This window comes from Desmodus rotundus, chromosome X (assembly GCF_022682495.2).
Source record: "Desmodus rotundus isolate HL8 chromosome X, HLdesRot8A.1, whole genome shotgun sequence".
Lineage (NCBI taxonomy): Eukaryota > Metazoa > Chordata > Mammalia > Chiroptera > Phyllostomidae > Desmodus > Desmodus rotundus.
The window spans coordinates 8441937-8465009 of NC_071400.1; the positions used below are offsets into that span (position 1 = coordinate 8441937).

At 41.0% G+C, this 23073-nt stretch overlaps 1 protein-coding gene across 3 annotated transcripts in view; it reads left to right on the forward strand.

The window, feature by feature from the left end:
- The window catches only part of OGT (O-linked N-acetylglucosamine (GlcNAc) transferase), a 50173-nt gene that overhangs the window by 3374 nt on the left and 23726 nt on the right, over positions 1-23073 (forward strand). For all 3 annotated transcript variants that reach the window (XR_008425973.2, XM_024555300.4, XM_024555301.4), the window contains exons 3-14: positions 952-1195; positions 9292-9360; positions 12647-12763; positions 15709-15788; positions 16621-16816; positions 17074-17214; positions 18804-18904; positions 19064-19217; positions 19303-19404; positions 19729-19908; positions 21296-21454; positions 21610-21699. Coding sequence is in view for 2 of the 3 variants with exons in the window: in XM_024555300.4 (XP_024411068.1) it covers positions 952-1195; positions 9292-9360; positions 12647-12763; positions 15709-15788; positions 16621-16816; positions 17074-17214; positions 18804-18904; positions 19064-19217; positions 19303-19404; positions 19729-19908; positions 21296-21454; positions 21610-21699 (1633 nt within the window). In the remaining variant the exon portion in view is untranslated. The remainder of the gene's footprint in view (positions 1-951; positions 1196-9291; positions 9361-12646; positions 12764-15708; positions 15789-16620; positions 16817-17073; positions 17215-18803; positions 18905-19063; positions 19218-19302; positions 19405-19728; positions 19909-21295; positions 21455-21609; positions 21700-23073) is intronic.

Sequence of the window (23073 nt, forward strand, 5' to 3'; positions counted from 1 at the left end):
GCCACCAACGCACATCTGCTGTCTTGTCCACTTGTGACGTGCCCAGCTGCCAGTTTTTCTCCCTCTTTTTGTGGTGGTGGTGGTGGTGGTGATGGTGATGTTATCAGTACGAGTGGGGACCTTTTCTAGATTTTTCCATCTCAGTCTGCCGCTTAACTCTGTTCAGGTAATAAATATTCTTAGTATAAACAACATGTGAGCATCCAGTCTCACCTTTCTAAGACGTGTCATTTTGAGGGACAGAATACTCACAAATAATGGTGTGTGCGCTGTGGTAAGCGGTGCATATGTGATTCTAGTTGCAAAGACTGTCATTGCATTATGCTATGCTACTTTTAGCAAATCAGTTCAATTAATCAAAAGGGGCAGAGTCTCTGTTCTTATCCTTTTAATCAGTTGTCACTCTGGTTTATGTAGGCATTTTAAAGATGTGCGTCACTCAGTCTTACCAACAAATGGAAAGTGAGACTCACACCCATAGCGCTTTCCTTCTTGATCTTAACGATCATAGTTTACAATGCGGCACTTTGGTACTAAGACTAGTAAGAATTTTATCTCAGAAGGAAAAAGAGTGTTCCATTTTGAAATGTGCACTACCTCCACTTTTGAAAAACTTCATTTCCAAAATGTTTCCTGTGCACTAGTTAAAAGATAATTTTTTAAATAAAGATATTTATTAATTTATTGTCAGAGAGGGGAAGGGAGGGAGAAACACAGGGAGAGAAACATCAATGTGTGGTTGTGTCTTCTGTGCCCCCTACTGGGGACCTGGCCCGCAACCCAGGCATGTGCCCTGACCCGGAATTAAACTGGCGACCCTTTTTTCCGCAGGCCGGCACTCAGTCCACTCAGCCACACCAGCCAGGGCTAAAAGATGATGTGATTGTTACATAATTAGCAATAGCACAGGGTCATGCGTACACCTGCATCAACACTTTTCGCCTTTTCCAGATCTGCTCACTTTAGCACTCTGGCAATTAAACAGAACCCCCTTCTGGCAGAAGCCTATTCGAATTTGGGGAATGTGTACAAGGAAAGAGGACAGTTGCAAGAAGCAATTGAGCATTACCGGCATGCATTGCGTCTCAAGCCAGATTTCATCGATGGTTATATCAACCTGGCAGCCGCATTGGTCGCAGCAGGTGACATGGAAGGGGCAGTACAAGCTTACGTCTCTGCTCTTCAGTACAATCCTGTGAGTACAATTTTAGTAGTTATTATTATTTGCCCTTCATAAAAGCCCATAAAGAAGCATAGTTTGATATTTCAGACATGGAATAAAGAGTTTACAAATGTTTGTTTCAAAGCACGTTTAAAAACAAACAAAGCATGTTTTTAAAAATTTGTTTGATCTAGCAAGTTCTACTCGAAAACATAAAAATTATTCTCTTGCAAGAAACTGTCTATGTTTTTATATACCTGTGAAAGTACAGAACACATGACGTTTTGGGGGCCGTTTTGATTAAATTTGGATACACACTGGTAGGTGTTTGCAACAGGTAATTGGTTTTCAAGGAACGGCGGATGAAGGGCCTGCCTGACCCTGTAATATAAAACAGTTGAAACAAGATGACGATATATGGATCAGTGACAAGAAAATTCGGCTGCACAATTTGTTCCTCAAAATTCCGTTTTCTTTCAACATAACTAGAAGTGGTAGTAGTGATAGTATCCACATCAAGCTTTTGAATCATTCTTAACTTGTTTTTTTTTTTTGGTCAAAATTGCAAATGGTTTCTAGAGTAACAGGGGCGCAAGCTGGCAGGCATTAAGTTTACATTGTGTCAGAGTCTCTGAAAGACACACAGAGAGTAAAACTTTACCTCACAGCTTTTGATGTGGTTAGGGATAAGATAGATTGAAACTAAAAAGGTAAGAGAGAAAGAGAGGGATGAAAGGAATCCCGAAAAACGTAAGAATACATTCCCAGGCTATGTTGTCAACATTTACTTTTGTAGCAACCCTGGAATTGCTTACTAATGAGCTGTTACTGCTCCCATTTTATTGAAAGTATACTTTCTGCTCAAGGCACTAGGGCAGTTGCTTCAGATGTTGGTCTTAATGCTCACAACAAGCTTTTAAAATAGGTGCTATTATTTTCAATTATTATTTTTTAATTTTACCAATTAAAAAAACCAGACTCACGGGTTATGTAATTTAGAGGGGATCACACAGCTAGTAATAATGAAGGGGGTATTAAAACCTGAGCCCAAATAGCTGGAAAGCAAACATCCAAGACAGAAGAAATAAAAGACAAAATGGGGATGACGTGTCCAGAGGGCATGTACCTCTCAAGGCAGCCCCCAGCACAGTTTGAAAACCATCATTTCCTGCTCTCCCTTAATCCCTATTTCCTATTTTATAGGTTAGGAAACTGAAGCTTGACACAGTCGTTTGCGCAAAGATCTGAGATCACTTTTTCTCATGACATCTATTAACAATTATTTTTTCAGTTAATTTTTTTCAGCTCTGCTGAAAGTGAACATTTTAAAAAAAGATTTTATTTTTAGAGAGAGGGGGACTGGGGGAGAAAGAGAGGGAGAGAAATATCAATGTGTGGTTGCCTCTCACGCACCCCCTACTGGGGACCTGGCCCACAACCCGGGCATGTGCCCTGACCGGTAATCAAACCGACTACCCTTTGGTTCGCAGGCCAGCACTCAATTCCCTGAGCTACACCAGCCAGGACTTTTCAGTTAATTTTGAGAGTGTAAATTAAAAAAAATTGTTATCCTCACCTGGGGACATGCTTATTGATCTTAGAGAGAGATAGAGGGAGAGAAAGGTCAGTGTGAGAGAAAAACATGGGTCAGCTGCCTCTAGCACATGCCCCGACAGGGACCAAACCCTCAACCTAGGCATGTACCCTGACCGGGAAATGAATCTTCATCCTTTCCAGGAACACGCTCCAACCAACTGAGCCACACTGGCCAGGGCAAAATTTTTTTATTCATTGCTTTTTGTATGGATACAGTGAACAGTCTCCCAGCTATCCTCCTTCTTGGAGGTAGCCAAGAAACCAATTTCTTATATATTTTTCAGAGATACCGAATGTATATCCAGGGTCTGGCAGAAGTACGGCCTGCTTCAGTGTGGGTGTAATCATTTATAGTTTCAATTGGAACATTTCACCTAAAATGTCATTTGGTGTACTTGAATGTGATACTGTTATGTTACAAAATGACATGCTTATGATTTTGTAATAACAGATTTTGTAATAAAAGAGGGGCATTATTTGTGCTGGCCCCTGTATATGTAAATTTGAGTGCATTTTCTAATTTGTATTACAGTACTATGCAGCTAGTTACCAACAGGATGTTTTAGAGAACCCTGTTGTATGCACTGCCACTGGGGCCTGGACCCTGTTCTCGCAGGGCTCGGGGCTCACTTGTGCACTTGGTTGTCACAGTTAAATTCTTGCCCTTGATTAATCAGGGTTGGTTTCACCCTTCACTTGCTGACTGAGTGGAAGCTCACTCGTGCCCTCTTACATAGCTGTGGCTCCAAACATCTTGAACTGATCCCCTTGGCTCAGGTTTCCAGTTACCTCCGTGTGGAGCAGGGCGGTCGTTGCTGCTCACAGTATGCCACACCAGAGGACTGTGATGAGGAGGGAAAACTGAAGTGGGAGACAGAAGCATGGTTTCCAATACCTAAGCTGTTAAGAGGAAGCTTATCATTACGTCCTTCCAAAGAATATAGTACTAAAATAAATCATGGGCAGGCATCACATAGCTATGCATCCCCATCTGGTTCTGTTTCTACTAGTGGAAAGTGCTGTTTTATTTCTCTGTCTTTACCAGTAAGAATGAAAAAGGCATTGTGCAAACTGCCTTGATTTACCCTAAATATACCATAGCGAGCATGTTTTAATGTATTTCAGGATATCTAGTCTTAACTCGATTTACTGTCAAATGCCAATGGCAGTTTGGTGCCGGCAAAATCTTGAGTCTGTTCCTAATTTGTGCTCTTGCTGGCAGTGCGTTGTTGGCCTGAATTATAGATGTAGTTTGCATTCTATGAAAAATAGTTAAAGAAACTCAGGGTATTTTGGTTTTGCAGCAGTGAAAAAGTGTTAAGGTAGTGTTTCTTAAAAAATATTTTATTTATTTTTAGAGAGAGGGGAAGAAAGGGAGAAAGAGAGGGCGAGAAACTTATCAATGTGTGGTTGCCATGCACCCCGTACTGGAGACCTGGCCCACGACCCAGGCATGTACCCTGCCTGGGAATCGAACCAGTGACCCTTTGGTTTGCAGGCCAACACCCAATCCACTGAGCCACACCAGCCAGGGCTAAGGTGTAGTGTTCTTGGTAACCTGTTTTTCAGTAGTGTTTATCTTTTTAAGTTAATGGTATATCAATTTATAAGTTATTCTGTGACTTGAATATAGAAATTACTTTTTAAGACAACTGTTTCATATTTTTGCATTCTGAATTGTCTCTTGTAATGATGGATGATTTAATAAATAATTTCACTAAAATTTTAGTCCATCCTATTTGAAGGTGCTATTGTAGCTGGTAATTTTTCACAGGATGGCTCACTAGCGCTGTCCCTACCTGGCAATCCCTTTTATGAATTATGTGTAAAATTGTCCTTTGTAAAATGGCTCTCTGTAATCCTGAGTTTCTCTAAGGAGCCCTGTTTCTGAGACTATAGGTTGTTGAACCATTGCTTCTGATTTGTTAGTGGATGCACGGCACTGAGAGTTACCCGCATCCTGACAGCACGTGTTACTGTTATGTTAATTATTCCTGTCACTCGCCTCACTTATACAGCTACGCTGCAGGAAATCATATATTTCTATTCCTCTCTGCCCTGCTGTTTAAATTTGCCACGCGTGTCACATTGAAATATTTGAGTGTCTATTGTGTGTACAATACTTTGTTAGGAATTGGGGAGACGTGTTGGGGGAAAAAAGTTGTGGATTATAATATGACACAGGATCTGACCCATAAAGGATAAAAGGTGTAGGCTTCTTGGATGATTATTATTGGAGAGTATTAATCAGAGGATTTTTCTTGAGTGGGTGCTTATAACCTAAGCATCCTGTAGGAAGGCAAATAGCAAGTCGACTTCCTTGGCTGAAGTGGTGAGTCAAGTAGTACGAAGAAGTGAGTGTAGTAGAGGAGAGTCAATTGGAAGATTTAGAAAGAGTAGAGAGGCTGAGGAGTTCGAGTTTAATTTAAGAGGCAGTTAAGAACTGTAGGTTTAAATCAACCTGACTTTACTTCATGTCCATGTGTGTATATATTTAATAGATGGTGAGGGTGGGGCGGGGGAGTTCTAAGAGAAAGGGCAGGAAGTAGATGCTATCTTAGGAGGCGTGGATATACAGGAAATTCTTACTCATTTCCATCTCATTACCTTTATTCATACTTTCCCCCTTGTCTACAGTGCCCTCCTCCTCTGTCTGTCAAAGTCCTACTCATCCTTTAAGGCCCAGCTTAAATTTCTTTTTTGAGTTCATTTACTTCTCTAAAAATCTTTACCACCATGTGGGCATTTAATATGTATGTGCCTTGTCTTTCCACATAGACTGTAGTCCCCTCTAGGGTAAGGATTCTTTTAGTTTCTTTTCTCTACAGTTCCAGATATGATACTGAATTGAATAAAGGTTTGCGTAAAAGGTATTAACCTGGGAATGGATGGAATGGATAGAATGGGCCGGATTTGAGAAATGTGTTCTCGTCCTGGCTGGTATGGCTGTCAATTGAGCACCAGCCTGCAAACTGAAGGGTCACCGGTTCGATTCCTGGTCAGGGCACACGCCTGGGTTGCAGGCCAGGTTCCCAGTTGGGGGCGTGCAAGAGACAACTGATTAATGTATCTCTCCCTCACTGATGTTTCTCTCCCTCTCTTTCTCCCTGCTCTCTCTAAAAAATAAATAAATAAAATCTTTAACACATTATATAAAAAAAGAAATGTATTCTCTTAGCAGATGTTTTGAGTTGACAAATGAAACAATGTATGTGTTAGGTTTTGAACTTTTGGGAGAATGGTGGTAATTCTCCATTGAAGAATTACCACCTTCATGCATAAGGTGTTCGTGCATAAGGTATGCATCCTCAAGTGGGAGCATCAGATTTCACTGTCACATTTAGTTTATATTTAGTGTGGTGTGTTTTATGTTTTCTCTAAAACTGCCTTATCGATTATCTTATAGTGATCTTGAAGATAATCTATTTTTAACTACAGTCATTGTGCTAACGTGATTTAGTGTGCTGTGATGGATCTCCATGATACAACTGAATCTAGATAGATACGCCGTCAGGACTGGGGTGGCAGCCATCCAAGAGTTTATGGAAACTAGAGGGTAAAATTATGCAACAGTTGGCTATGATGTATAGCCCATTAGGGCCATTGTTGGAGAATTATTGCAAGACTTCTGATTATTATGGCTCGGAAAAGACATAGGAATTGGTAAAAGTCCAAAGCTATGTATAACCACAGTAATCGGGTGTAGCAGGAGCTTGTGTGAACAGAATAGCTGGCTCAGTCATGGTTTGCAAAAGCAGAAGGATAGCCCTGCAAGTGTAGAGAAAATCATACAAAGTAGATATCGAGATGGTAGAATTCATTACTTCGGACAGTATAAATAGGGTTAAAAAGTGCTTAGACTCATGATGGGAGGAGAAGTCTGTAATAAGAGTAATGACATTTATAATGTTTTGAGAATAGTGTTAATATTAGCTTTTTATGCTTGAGCTCAGTAGAGACAGCCGTTCTCTCCCAAAACACCAGTCACTGCTTGGTGGACAGACAGATGGGGTAGATCATGGAAACGACCCAATACGGCCAACAGTAAAGGTGTTCTGTACAGCTACACTGCAGGACACCATGGATTTCTATTCCTCTCTGCTCTTTTATTTTAAAAAAAGATGTATTTAGCGATTGATTTATTTTTAGAGAGAGGGGAAGGGAGGGAGAAAGAGAGGGAAACATCAATGTGTGGTTGCCTCTTGCGTGCGCCCTACTGGGGACCTGGCACACACCCCGGTGGTGTGCCTTGATTGGGAATCGAACCAGTAACCCTTTGGTTCACAGGGCAGCGCTCAATCCACTGAGCCTCATCAGCCAGGACTGCTTTGCTATTTTTTTATGGCTTCCTTTGCATCATCTGAGCCCCTAAAACTCGTGAATAGCGTAAGTGTTTAGTTTCCTATTGTGGTCTCAAAAGTTACCGCAAATAATGTCTTAAAAATAATACCAGTGTTTTTCCTTACAGCTTTTATAAGTCTGGGTACAGTGTGGCTAGATTTTCTGCTCCAGATCTCTGGCTGAAATGAATGTGCTGGCCAGAGGTACTCATCTCGGGCTTGGGTCTTCTTCCAAGTTCACTGGTATTGACAGGAGTCCCTTTCCCCGCTAGCTGTCAATGAGGGACAGCTCTGAAATGCTAGAGGCTGTCTGCAGTTCTTGCCACATGACCTGCCCTGTAGGTAGCTCACACTATGAATGCTTGCTTTCTTTCTGGCCTGCTGGAGCACATTTCTCTGACTTGCGCTCTGTCTGCTCTGCTGTTTAAATTTGCCATGTAAGTGTCACATTTAAATATTTGAGTGCTGCCTTGGCTGGTGTGGCTCAGTGGATTGTGTGCCGGCCTATGAAGCAAGGGGTCACAGGTTCAATTCCTGGTCAGGGCACATGCCTGGGTTGCAGGCCAGGTCCCCCGTGGGGGGCATGTGAGAGGCAACTGCACACTGATGTTTCCCTCCCTCTCTTCCTCCCTCCCTTCCTTCCCCTCTCTCTAAAAATAAATTTTAAAAAAAATCTGAGTGTTTATTTTGTGTACAATACTTCGTTAGGAGTTAGGGAGATTGTTGGCGGGAAAAGTTGTGGATTATAATACGAGACAGGATCTGACCTATCAAGGATAAAAGGTGCAGCTCCTTGGATGATTATTGTTGGAGAGTGTCTGCTGGCTGACTTTGAGTTCACCTGATGGATGATAACATACAATCACAAAAGCTGCTTATTGGTAAAATTAATCACCTGGTTCTAATACAGTTACACATAGAATAATATATGGGATGATACTTTGGCACAGTTGACAAAATTTCACTTTCTGTGACTTAATACAAGGCTCTTCCACCCTTGGAACAGTTTGGAATCATAAGCCTATACTCCCTATTGCCATTGCCTCTGCTTGTTGACTGACAGATTTGACTGACAAAGGCAAAAAAGGATGTATGAAAATTTAAACTCACTGTTCTGATGACATGTCTTTTTATACTGATGGACGGACTGGTGAGTCAGATGACTAGCAACACAATTGTGCTGCTAATGAAAAGCAGAGCCAACTGCTTTTCATTATTCACCTGTTCAACTCCAATGGCAGTTAATACTAATGAGTAATCTGGTGGCAGGTGCCAGGATTGAAGCTTTGGTTGGATGGAAATCCTTCTTTCTAACAGTGAAATGAAGTCAGGTTTTTATTTTTTTTAAAGACTTTTATTTATTTACTTTTAGAGAGAGGGGAAGGGAGGGAGAAAGAGAGGGAGAGAAGCATCAATGTGGGAGAGATACATCAATCGGCTGCCTCTCACGCGCCCCCTACTGGGGACCTGGCTGGCAAAACCCAGGCATGTGCTCTGACTGGGAACTGGCGACCTTTTGGTTCGCTGGCCGGTGCTCAGTCCACTGAGCCACACCAGCCAGGGCTGAAGTCAGGTTTTTAAAATATGCCCGACAGCCTAGCGCTAGGTTTGCTGATAGCTAGTCATGGCTAAATACTCTTTTTTGCTATGGAAAATTTTTGGCCCTTGATACAGGAGTGATTCATTATAACCGTGAACAAAATAGCTGAACAAACATTTTTTTTTTAAACATGACTAACATTTGGGGGGAGGAGAAGCTATAGTGAGGCCCATGGTTTTTTACCTGAAACTTTTGGGATCAAATGCATTTCAAAATTCATATTTTTTTAGGATTTTAGAGAGATGCTAATACCATGTATAAAACTCCTAGGTGGGTCTGGAGCAGCACCTGGAGCAGTGAAACAAATTTATATTTCTGCCGAAAACGGTATGAGTATTCACAGTAAGCGGGCTCAATAAATTATATAACCAACTTTGTGCCAGTTCAGGCCAGGCCGAATCATCAGATGAGTTCTGGGAACTTTTTGGAATTTGAAATTGAGGGTGAGGGATTGTGGTTCTGTACTTAACATTTGTCAAGCAGTGGCTTTAGCTGACAGACTAAAATGACAGGAAGCTGGATGTATACACTTATTTCAAGCTGCTTTTGGTTGCGAAGGAGTGTAACTAATGATGCTGTCTCTGGGTTTCTAGGATTTGTACTGTGTTCGCAGTGACCTGGGGAACCTGCTCAAAGCCCTGGGTCGCTTGGAAGAAGCCAAGGTAGGTGTTTGATAGAACACATTTAAACATCAGTGTTATGAAAACTTGTACTTTTTGCCAAGTCTTCAACTCTTCATTGAGCTGTCTTCACAAAACAGTCCTAAGAAACTGAGGAAAACTGACGGCATGAATCGCCTCAGACTAGAGCAGGGCCAGGCTTTGGCATATCTGTTCTAAATCTGGGGGTAAAGCAAGAACCTGAACGTCTTGGAGCCTTTCTGCTGAGCTAGATCATCTTTATAACAATGGGCTCCGACGTGATCTTATGTGGGAATAAATAACATTCCTTCAAATCTGAGGCTTGCCTGCTGGTGACAAGCAGAGCGCCTGTGATTTGGCTCAAGACGCCTTATGATGCAGGTGCCATTGAAAGTGCTGCTCTTCTAAGTCCTTTGTGGCTTGTAAGTGGAGAAGAACTTCATCCAAATGTTCCCTGTAATACTGGCATTTAAATTTCTTATTTAACCTTCCTCCCTTCATCTTCCTCACCCTTTTTACAGTGGAAGAAAGGCTGTTAAAATGATTGCAAATTAAATAATTGGAACATCCTGCCCCTTCTTGTCCCCACTCCCTCCTCCAAATTCCCTTTTCCTCTTTTCCGATCCTAGTCATCTGCCTTCTTTTCTTCTTTACTTCCTTCTTTTACTCCTCCCCACCCCACCTCCTTAAAAAAAAAAAAAAAAGGACAAAGCTGGTTTGTTTGGGAAATGGACTGATCGAAAGAAAACTTGCCAAAGTGGAAAGGTGGCTTTTAGCATTCTGTGTTTCCAAATAATGAATTTGAACACCAGGTTGGGTTATTAAAGCATTTGGTATAATTTTAAATTAAATTTATAAATGAAATTGCCTTGTTACAAGCCACCTTACGCAACCGCGCTGCAGGGGTGAGGAGTGGGGAGAAACCAGAATGCTTCTGAAACTCCCACCTGTTGCTCTGAGCCCCACGCGCATGCTAATGCGTGGAGTGTATGCGCAGCGTAGCTGTCTGTTTGCTTCATCCAGGGAGGAGGAAGGCTTTTTAGCACCATCTCACGTTCAAAGGCACTAGTTTTAAGTGCATAGCTTGTAAATTCTGCTGACACTTTGGATTAACCTTATGTAGGTTTCCAGCTTATGAATTGTAGTGATTGATTTCAATCTTAGCTGATAAATGCAATTGGTAATTTATAGAACAAATATTTGATAAGCTCCTATTAATTGTCACCCCACCAAGCGGACAGCTAACATGAATTGCACTTCACTGCAGCTTTAGAGATCGGTTTAGGCTGAGACATTGCGCCTGCCTTAGGTTGCTGACTTCTTTATTTCAGAGCTCTGGAGACACCTAGTTTGAAAAATGTTATTCTGTTTTTGTGAGAACTAGTGAACAAGAAAATACTCTTGAGTGAAATGCAATGTATTTCTTTTGTAATCAGTGCATTTGAAAATTCAAGCCAGCATATTCCTAGTAGATGGAAGCAAAATTATGTTGCCTTTGTAGAAAACGAAGAGCCTTTCTTCCAGCAAAAATCCCTGCTGTATGCAATAGCCCTGATTAACCCTCTCCCGTCTGCATGTTTCCCATGTTACAGACTTGAGACTGTCCTCATTCCCATATGTAATAGACATCCAAAGAATTTCAATTGCTTTGTTGAACTTTTACTAATGATCTTGTTTTTATTTTCTCTCTTGTTTTTGGTTTTTCACCATTGATATTGTATTTAGAAGGTTTCAGGTGGGTGAAACCTCCTATTCCATGCGTAAGGTGCCTCGCTGAAGGGAGCTCGAGGCCTGGATCTAGGGCAGACACACACCTCCTCCTCTTCCAGCAAGGAACGCACCGAAAAGTCACATGATGAGAAATATGGTAACGGGTTTGTAACTGCCACAGCAAAACAATTTGCCTCCATGCCTGAATCTTCTGTCTTGTGGCTTCAGAAACAGCTTAAAATAATTTTATTTACAAGCAAGTTATGTAAGAGAATGTTGTAAACTATAGCCACAATTCTGTCAAAGATAAGTAAAAGTTAATTGATATTAAAAATTATTAGATAATTTACTAGTAAAAGCTTCTAACTCTTCTTGTTGTTCATTTTTTTCCTTTTTTCTTCTTTGTTTGGATTGCAGCATTCTGCTCTTCTGATGATGCGCTGTGACCCTGCAGTAGCGCAAAGGCTGCGCAGCGTTAATGCGCAATGCGTGCGAATGAGCCCCTGTGAACGGTTGACTAGATGAGTAATCTGATTGACTGGCCCCCTCAGCCCTATTCTGTAGCCTTTTTGGATAAAATTGGGTTTTAACGTACCTCAAGTCCAGCTAATCTCATTAAGCAAATATTCTCTATGGGCCTGTCTAGTAGATTAATGGATCTGGTTGGCCGTTTGCTGCGTCTAGGGGTGTTCTATGTAGCGCAGCAGTTCGCAGCGATTGCGCAATGCGATGCTGTTAGGTTGCGCAAGCGATGTTTGCGCTCGCATTACAGGGACCTCAACCTAGGTGCAATCCTGTCATAGGAGGTTTCAGCCTCATCCCCCCTTGGGAGATAGGGACATCGCAAGGACGTCACTTACACCCTGGGTTTTTATCTGACTTGGCAGAAACACTTTTTTTTTTCCTCCTTAGTAGCACAGTTTTGATGTTAGTGAGGAACATTATGGTTCAGAGCAGCACTTCCCAAAATGTGTTTCCTAGTATATGCATTCTAACAAAAGAAAATGCCCAGTGAAGGAAGAGGTCCATGGTCAACTGAGATCAGGGAACCCTGTATATACTACTATTAAAGGCTTAGGGAAGTCCTGTAGTAAAGAAACCTGTTTTTTCTAATTTATTTGATCATGAAATCCCCTTTTCCAGTGATGCCTATTAATACTTCAGAGAACACACTTTGGGAAACAGGTTGAGGGAGTGATGGGAAAACTTGGCTTGAAGTGGTGTCCTCTGGAGACCACTTGCAAACATAACAAGTTCTTAGGTGTTCAGGTAAGACAAGTCTAGAGTAGAGTGAGTCTTAAGGCAACTGACTTCCCAGATAAGTCCCAGTATAAGGGTTGGTCACTGGTTGGCAGAACTGAACATGGTGGTTTGCACTTGGGTTCTGGTGGCGCAGGCGCAGGAGCAGCCAGCTGTGGCAGCGCTTTAGTTTTGGCGCAAGCGAGCCTATGCTGCAGGGTCACTTTTGGCTGGTCAGAGAAGGAATAATGATATCACCTTCTTCCCCCTCCCCCAATCTTTTTTTTTCCCTTTACAAATTTTCCCCTTTCCCTTTACCTCCTTCCCCTCCCATCTTCTTTCATTAACCCCTCCTAAGGCATGTTATTTGAAAGCAATTGAGACGCAACCGAACTTTGCAGTAGCTTGGAGTAATCTTGGCTGTGTTTTCAATGCACAAGGAGAAATTTGGCTTGCAATTCATCATTTTGAAAAGGTTAGTCGTTAAATTAATAATTGGTATTATGAAGTGCTTATGCGTGCAAGATGTTTTTACTAGAACTAAATAATAAGCCTTTACTTAACCAGGCACATAATGTCTTTGCTTCTTGGACAATACTGCAACAGCATTTGCCGGATGGTATGTTATATGACAGTTTCCAGTTTTGCATTGAATATATATTTTAGTAATAAAAAATCCTTTTTAAAAAAACAGGCAGCTTTATTGTACAGAAGCAGAGCTTCTTGGTGCAAAGGCTGATTCTAGATCCAGGGTAGGGAATGTACAAAATTAACCTGGGCTGCTTTACCAGAAATTAATTAATCTGGAGTGTCATACCAGAAAGCCACGAAGCCTTGATATATTACCTTGATCACGTTGAAAAAGACTTCGGAGGCAACTGGAAAAGGCTTCCACTGGCTAAAGAGGGAACTTGAGCATCAGTAGGAAAAAATAACTGAAATATATTGAGACTTGTCAAATACATTAAAATACATGAATTCATGATGATACTCAGAAGGAATTCATTGGTTACCTTTGGATGATAAGGAGTAACTCATTTTGAAAACTGGATGAAAAGGGAAGAAGAATAAAGCATATGTCCTCCCTCCCTTGTATGAACTGACCTCGGGGTAACCCAATAGTTGATAGGGGAAAATTTCTTTATAAAAGTATTTCCAGCTAATAAATGAAGAAGGACCCTGGCTGGTGTAGCTCAATGGATTGAGCGGGGGCCTGTGAACCCAAAGGTGGCTGGTTCGATTCCCAGTCAGGGCACATGCCTGGGTTGTGGGTCAGGTCCCCACCAGGAGGCATGCGAGAGGCAACCACACATGGATGTCTCCCTCTCCTTCCCTTTCCCCACTCTGTAAAAATAAATAAATAAAATCTTTTAAAAATAAATGAAGAAGGAATCATAGAATCAGAGTATCACCATTAATAGATTTAGGAATTTATCAGTGGCACAAAAAAGACAAATCAGACATTATGTACCTTATGATAGAAGTAAACAATTCCACCAGGGAAGTAGCCTTGCAAAAAGAGAAAAGAACCCAAATTGGATTAAGCTTGTAGTTCTAATTACCAATTTATAGGAAATACATGGGACAAGGAAACGTGTTAGAAGACACATTAGGGATGCAATCAGTAAAATCAAACCCATGTGAAGCTGTTTAGGAGAGTGATCCGATTTCTTCAACAAATTACAGGAATAAAACTGGAGATTTAAATGAAACCTTTAATTTAAAAGATTAAAAGAAACTGACAAAGTCACATTGACAAATTGGATGGGTCTGTCTTGGATCCTGAATCAAAGTTGACAAGGAATTGCACTACTGAATGGCTATTTGATATTAAGGAATTGCTGTCAGTTTCGTAGGTGTGGTATTGGTATTATGGTTATATTGGGAGGAACAGGTGTTCCGCCTAGTCCCTGAGATACATTTTGAAATATTTTCAGATGGACTGTTATGTCTGGGGACAGCTTCAAAGTGATCTGGGAAGAGGGGGAGTTAGACTGGAATACAGACTAAAAAAGATTGAACTTGATTAATTGTTGAAGCTGGATAATGCAGATCTGGTGGTTGGTTTTATTCTTGTGCTTTTGTGTATGTTTGAAATTTTTCGTAATAAAATGTTAAAAGTTTTAGGGGAGGGGGAGGGAGGTGGGTTCAGCTGGGGTGGGGTGGGGGAGGGGGAGAAAAGGCATACAACTGTAATTGAATAACAATAAAAATTAAAAAAATTAAAAAAAAAGTTTTAGGGGTGGATATCCATGACTATAGACAATTTAAGTTAAATGCATCGTGCTATCTTTGTCTCCTTTTTATTGAATTTATTGGAGTGACATGGTTAAAAAAAATTATACAGGTTTCAGGTGCACAATTCCACAACAGCATCATGCTGTCTTTACTATAGAGTTGCCATCTCAGTGAAGAGGAAGTGTTCTTTATGAATCTTTAAAGTATTCACAGTTACTACCTTTACCTTTTCAGTGTTTCAGTTAAGGTTTGCAGTTATTGCACCTCTTTTTTAAAAAAAGATTTTATTTATTCACTTTTAGAGAGGGGAGGGAGGGAGAGAAACGTCAATGTGTGGTTGCTGTGCGCCCTCTACTGGAGACGTGGTCCACAACTCAGGCATGTGCCCTGACTGGGAATCCAACTGGTAACCCTTTGGTTCCCAGGCTGGCACTCAATCCACTGAGCCACACCAGCCAGGGCTTATTGCACCTCTCTTGCTCGCTGATTACCTACCTTGGTTGTATACGAGAAGCTTATAAAAGATACGGTTGTCCTGGTCCCATCCTCCAAGGGTATAACTTCATCAGTGATGAAGGCTGGGCACCTTTTAGGAGGCAAATTCTTAATATACTGCCAAGGTTGAGAATCACTGCTCTAGATATGTCTGGTTGTATTTTAAGACAACTTCAGAACTGTCTGGATGCAACCATTTAATGGTTAGTTTCTCCTTGAAGTAACGTATCTTAGTGAGTATACCTAATTACATAGCTTATTAAGGCCTTACTGAGTATGTACTTGTAGTTACTGAGGTGTATATATATATATACATATGCTTTTTCAATTGGAGTTTGCTGCTTCCTGCCATTATTTTTTTAGAATAATTAGGCTGATTAACCATTAATAAAGTAAGGCCAACCATTAGAAGTACACAGCTCAATGAAATTGGAGTGGACCCAACTAAAAATTTTCCCCTTCAGGACACATTTCGCTCTTAGTATTACATGAGAGTTATTTTGATCACACTGAGCTTTGTGAGTAACGAGTAGACATTAAAATAATTGGGTTTAAAAAATGAAAGAAATAAGATTTAATGTCCTAGGAAAGGTAATTGGAGGTCTAAAATGATCTCAATAAAAATTATAATTGGGAAGCTAATCTGAAACTTTAACTTGCTCTAAGTAACTGTCTTGTACCTTTCAGGCTGTCACTCTTGATCCCAATTTTCTGGATGCTTATATCAATTTAGGAAATGTCTTGAAAGAGGCACGGATTTTTGACAGGTGAGAGAGTGTGTTACTTGATACTTTTCTTGAGTCTTTGTTGTAGTGACACTTGAGAGTTTAGACTGAAATTATGACAGTGATCTCCTGAAACCCGTTTTCCTTTTCAAGTATGTTGCTTTGCCCTGGTCAAGTCTGCTTTATTACCTTTTATTTATAGGTATTGTTGCCTGACTTGATTGTTGGCTATCCACAAAGCCATTATCCTTATGCAGAGTTCAGTTGAAATTTTATTTATTTAAAAAATGTTGAAATGGTTATCTTTTATTTTCTTTTTAAAAGATTTTTATTTATTCTTAGAGGGGAAGGGAGGGAGAAAGAGAGGGAGAGAAACATCAATGTGTGGTTGTCTCTCACGTGCCCCCTAGTGGGGACCTGGCCCACAACCCAGGCATGTGCCCTGACTGGGAATCAAACCAGCAACACTTTGGTTTGCAGGCCTGCATTCTACCCACTGAGCCACACCAACGGGGGGGCTGAAATGGTTACCTTTTAGACTAACTTACTCCTTTGATCTGATTCAGAAAGTTAGCTAAGTAAATCTTGACTTTGAACTTTTGTGTTGTTGTCAAAAAGAAAGCCTATTTCTTATATGAGAATAGAAAACTTTTCCGTGTAAAACTATATTTTATAAACTGCAATTTTGATTTGAGATTAAACTATATTTCATAAAGATGCAGTTTTGATCGAGGTTAACTATACTATAGCATGAATTAATTGTAACTAATTTCGATTAATTGATATACCTAGGTATAGTATAGCATGAATTAGTTGTAACAAAGCATCCATTAAAAGTTAGTCGCATTTTGTGTGTGTGTGTTTTTATTTACAGAGCTGTGGCAGCTTACCTTCGTGCTCTAAGCTTGAGTCCAAATCATGCAGTGGTGCACGGCAACCTGGCTTGTGTATACTATGAGCAAGGCCTAATAGATCTGGCAATAGACACCTACAGGCGAGCTATTGAACTGCAACCACATTTCCCCGATGCTTACTGCAACCTAGCCAATGCTCTCAAAGAGAAGGGCAGTGTAAGGATTTTTATTCAGTTTATTTCCTTGTTACCTGGTTTGATTTTAAAAAGTCTTTTTGTACATACTGTATTAAGTATTGAGGTGGTAAATTGTTTTCCTTCGGAGTTTTTGGTTGAGAGGAAGAATAGCAAAAATAACCTAGTTTCTGAAATCTCACCAGCCGTCAGGCTTAACTAAGCAATTGTTAGAACAATATCAGTGGTGGTTCTGTGATTCCTCTGTATAGGTTTTGAATAGTTTGCTTTGTTTCCTAGGTTGCTGAAGCAGAAGATTGTTATAATACAGCTCTCCGGCTGTGCCCCACCCATGCCGACTCTCTGAATAACCTAGCCAATATCAAACGAGAACAGGGAAACATTGAAGAAGCAGTTCGCTTGTATCGGAAAGCATTAGAAGTATGTTGACGGTGATGGGGCTGGGTATTTTGTCTCTGCGATGGCGGAGGAGGACAGTTCAGGTTGCCCTGTTAACCACCTCTTTTATAAACGTAGTGGTTGACTCATTCGTTGAACCAGTAATCGAATACCTAAGGTACGAGCGAGGTCCTGTGTGACATTTAAGAAAACTCCTACATTGACTTTGATAATTTATGGGTCAGTGAGATCTGCACAGAAAAATGGAGCGGTAAGTTACGGTTCAAGAGAAGTTACCAATAAATATATCATTCCAGGGTCTGCTGGCTTTTAATAGTGGTCGGTTAGGTGTGGTAGGACTTTGGAAGTGAGAGATTTCAGAAGAGAGAGAAGCTGGAGTGATCAGCATAAATGAAGATGAAAAGGTTATACCTTGTTTCAAAACATGAAACAAGGAGAGGTATAACATAAAAGAAAGAGGTATTGGGTTGGCCAAAAAGTCTGTTTCGGTTTTTTCCATAAAATAAAAGACAAATTTTTCATTTTCTTTTTTTTAAATATTAAATTTTTTTAAAAAGACTTATTTATTTATTTTAAAGATCTTATTTATTTATTTTTAGACAGAGGGGAAGGGAGGGAGAAAGAGGGAGCGAAATATCAATGTGTAGTTGCCTCTCAGGCGCCGCAACCCAGGCATGTGCCCTGACTGGGAATCGAATTGGCGACCCTTGGGTTTGCGGTCCAGTGCTCAATCCAGTGAGCCCCAGCAGCCAGGGCTTCATTTTCACCAATAACTTTATTGATTGGGATATTTTGAGTATGTTGGCTATCTCCCGCTATTGTCTTTTAGTGGGTAGAGGCCAGGGGTGTTGCTCAACATCTTCCAATGCATAAGACAGTCCCACAGCAAAGAATTATTTGGCCAGAATGTCAATAGTACCAAGAAACTTTGCAAACCACTTTTGACATGTTTGATGGGTCACAGCACCTTCTCCATACACTGCCCAAATCTTTTTCTGCATTTCAGTTGCATTTTTACCTTTCTTGAAATAATAATGCATAATATGCTGAAAATGTTGCATATCTTCTTTCATCTTCCATGTTAAAATGGCTGCACAAAACATTTTAAAATCCATGCTGATATGACAGCTGTCACAATACAACATTAACAAAATTTTTTTTATGATAATTTATTTATTTTTAGATAGGGGAAGGAATGGAGAAAGTGAGAGAAACATCAATGTGTCGTTGCCCCTCTCCCACCCCCTACTGGGGACTTGGCCTGCAACCCAGGCACATGTGCCCTAGACTGGGAATTGAACCAGCGACTCTTTGGTTTGCAGGCCCGTGCTCAGTCCACTGAACCACACCAGCCAGGGCTCACAAAATTGTTTTGAATGAAGTTAAAGACAAGTAAGCACTACTAGAGCCATCATACAGGAAAAAAAGTAAATGAACTTTTTGGCCAACCCAATAGAATGGGAGCTACTCGTCTTTGAAGAATGAGTAGGCTTGGGGAAGGCAGAGAGAAATGTAGGGGTATAAAGGTAATTGAGCGAAGTTCTTGTGGTTAAGTCATTACTGCTGTTCTAGCAGTTTTTTTGAATTTCAGTTTTCTTGACTCTTTATAGGTCTTCCCAGAATTTGCTGCTGCCCATTCAAATTTAGCAAGTGTACTGCAGCAGCAGGGAAAACTGCAGGAAGCTCTGATGCATTATAAGGAGGCTATTCGGTAAGAGACTCACAGCCTTCTTTTTGTCTGTTAAGTTTTTAAATGTTTGGCATTTGGCACATGCTGAAATGACTTTCGATAACAGCAGACTAAATTCACATTACAGGGAGTTTAAAAGTTTTTGTATCTGGTAAATGACACCCATGTCCTCTTCTTTAGAATCAGTCCCACCTTTGCCGATGCCTACTCTAACATGGGGAACACGCTAAAGGAGATGCAGGATGTCCAGGGAGCCTTGCAGTGTTACACTCGGGCCATTCAGATTAACCCTGCGTTTGCAGATGCCCACAGCAATCTGGCTTCTATTCACAAGGTAGTCCTATTTATTATACTGCATGCATCTTGGCCCCTAATGTTTGGTTTTCAGCACCATTTTAACCACTCCACTCTATTTCCAGGATTCGGGAAATATTCCAGAAGCAATAGCTTCTTACCGCACTGCTCTGAAACTTAAACCTGATTTTCCTGATGCTTATTGCAACTTGGCTCATTGCCTGCAGGTAAAGAATAACAGGCTAGTGATTTGCTTGCCATGTTGTGATCCCTTTTTTTTTCCTGAAGATTTTATTTACTTTTAGAGAGAAGGAAAGGGAGAAAGAGGGAGAAAAACATCAATGCGTGGTTGCCTCTCACACGCCCCCTACTGGGGACCCGTGTTGTAATCACTTTCGTATTGTTATGTGCCTTATTAATCAAAGCCTGCCTGGAGCCAGTGTTGTTGAATAGGTTATCTGACTGACATTCTTTAGGCCAAGGACAAAGAAAATGTGAAGTCCTGCAGTAGGGTTTTCTGTATAATTTTTTTTTTTTTTTGCCTCCTCTAGATTGTCTGTGATTGGACAGACTATGATGAGCGAATGAAGAAGCTGGTCAGCATTGTGGCTGACCAGTTAGAGAAGAACAGGCTGCCCTCTGTGCATCCTCATCATAGTATGCTGTACCCTCTTTCTCACGGCTTCAGGAAGGCTATTGCTGAGAGGCACGGGAACCTCTGCTTGGATAAGGTGCGAGTCTTTTGCTTTAATCTTTTGGTTGTAAGGTAAAACACATACAGAAACTACATGAGTCACATGTGCTGCTTGGTAAGTTATCATTAGGTGAACCCCATCCAAGATGAGACATGAAACTCTGTCAGCCACCACAGAAGCCCCTTCCATTGTGTCCTGTTTCAGTTACAACCCAGGCCATCCCACAAGGGGGAATTCTTTATTTTTTTTTAATAGAATTTATTTAATTTTAGAGATTTTATTTTTTAATTTTTTGACAGAGGGAAAGCAAGGGAGCGAAACATCAATGTGTGGTTGCCTTGCGCCCCCTGCTGGGGACCTGGTCCGAAACTCAGGCACTTGCCTAAGACTGGGAATCAAACTGGTGACCTTGGGTTCACAGACTGGCTGGCGGCGCTCAATCCGCTGAGCCACATCAGCTAGGGCGAAATTCTTAACTGAAATACTGACAATAGACCAATGGTGTTTTTCTTTAATTTGAAAACTGCAGTGTTCATTAGATTCCACATATAAGTGAAATCATATGGTATTTGTCTTTGATTGGCTTATTTTACTGAACATAATACTCTCCAGGAGCATCCAGTGAACAAAAGAAAATAGAAACAGGCTCATAGATATAGAAAACAGACTGACAGCTGTCAGACAGGAGGGGGATGAGACGGTGGGTGAAATAGGTGAAGGGATTAAGCCAACCCCCCCCCCCCCCCCCCCCCCCCGCAAAAAAACCCCTGATAGTCACAGACAACAGCATGGTGATTACCAGAGGTAAAGGGGGTACGGGAGGTAGAGGAGGATAAAGGGGGGATAAATGGTGATGGAAGGAGACTTGACTTTGGGTGGTAAACACACAGTACAGCATACAGATGATGTATTAGAGAAGTATAACTCTGAAACCATATAATTTTATTAAGCGATGTCACCCCAATAAATTCAATGAAAGTTAAAAGAGAAAGAAAACCATGATGGTACTTTATACTCGCTTTTGAGAACTAGAGCACTACATACTTGATCGAAGGTGGAAATTTGCTTGGCAGAATATATTGGACTTCTAAGATATACTTTTTTTTTTTTTTTTTCCAAATGCTTGCCTACAAAATTTTCTAAAATGCAGAGATTGTCATGCTCTGTCTACACTGCCTCTTTCCTACAACTTTTAGACTTGCTCAGGCTATTTCTGAGAGAACAGGTGAAAGTATGAAGCATATTATATAAACTGCTAAGGTTGCATTGAACTGGCCATGTGAATTAAAGGAAGTATTTTGGGCAAACCATTCCCAACAGGAGCGAGGTGCAGGTTTGGTGTTGTGGTCTTAGTCATTCTTTTCTAGACGAAAATTTGCATGTAGACTCAGCTTGACTAACATGCATTGGATTCCACTGGTAGATTAATGTCCTTCATAAACCACCATATGAACATCCAAAGGACTTGAAGCTCAGTGATGGTCGACTGCGTGTGGGCTATGTGAGTTCTGACTTTGGGAATCATCCTACTTCTCACCTTATGCAGTCTATTCCAGGCATGCACAATCCTGATAAATTTGAGGTAAGATCTATGTTTCCCTAAAGGCACTCTTTGTCTCTAAAACAAACCAAATAGAGCCACAGTGTGGCTTTATTGGCACCATTAGGTGTTAAGCCCAGTGTCCTTTGGAAAGGTTCGGGCCAAGGTCATTAAATATGCTGTGTGCTGCCTTTCAGGTGTTCTGTTATGCTCTGAGCCCAGATGATGGCACAAACTTCCGGGTGAAGGTGATGGCAGAAGCCAATCATTTCATTGATCTGTCTCAGGTGCGTGAAACGCTTAACACTGCCAGCTTTTTGTCTTGAGCAAATAGTAACTAAAACCATTGGTCTATTGCTTGCATGACAGATATTTAACCTTAGCTCCTACCTCTGGGCAATTGCTTTGATCGTATTTCCTTGATCATTTATTTACATTTATAAAAGGCATGGATTTCGCTGAGGGAAATGAAATAGAAATGTGGTATGTTTGTGCTTGGACATAAAACTTCCCTGGGGTTTGAGCCAGCACTTGTGACAGTAGACACTTAATATTAATTGAATAAATTAAAGTGTTGGCCCGGAAGAAGAAGAAATAGGTCATTTAAAAATGGTTCATCTATTTTCATGGACCTTGGCCTTTGGTTTCTTCATTTCTCTACTTGCTCTATTGCTATTTCTTCTAGGACAGGGGTGTCAAAGTCATTTTCACCGGGGGCCACATCAGCCTCGTGGTTGCCTTCAAAGGGCTGAATGTAATTTTAGGACTGTGTAAATGTAACTATTCCTTGACAGTTAAGCGAGAGCTCGGCGCTGCTGCCAGGTTGAAACAAGGTGCAGGGCCTGAGAAAATAAGGTGGAGGGCCGGATTCGGCCCCAGGCCTTGTGTTTGCCACCTGTGTTCTAGGAACTTAAGTTTTATGCTACATCAAGGTTGAAACCTATGAGGGAATTAATTTGCTGAGGGTATAGACTAGAGTGATTTTTGTATAGACTCTACTGGTCACTTTGGTGACTAATAAGTGATACGCAATGTGTGGTATATCTTGTAATTCATACATGAGTCTTTAAAGTCGTAGCAGGAGGGTTGTGAGACTTGTCGTTTAATACATAGCATGTGCCAACATCTTTTGCAATATAGCCGTTGCTTTGGAAGTGCACATGACCACTTTTGATGTAGGGCTGGAGTCTTTGTGACTGAGAATCATACATACTGCCATCTACCTCTGAGATCTTCAAGGACTCACTGCTTATGTTTTTAAAGATTGTATTTATTTATTTATTTTTAGAGAGAGAAAAGGGAGAGAAACATCAATGTGTGGTTGTCTCTTGTGCATCCCCTACTGCGGACCTGACCTGCAACCCAGGCATGTGCCCTAGATGGGGAATCAAACCGGTGGCCCTTTGGTTTGCAGGCTGGCACTCCATCCACTGAACCACACCAGCCAGGGCAAGGACTCACTGCTTATTGACTGAAGTCTAAACTTTTCAGCATGGCCTTCACAACCTTTCTAAGTTTGACAACAACCTTGTTTGCCAATACTTTTCACCCACCATTCCCCCTCATGTATACCCTATACCAAATGGAAGTGATGTACTCGCCATTTTTTAAACCTACCATACACTTTGCTCTGGTTCTTTATTCCTACTGTTCTCTACCGA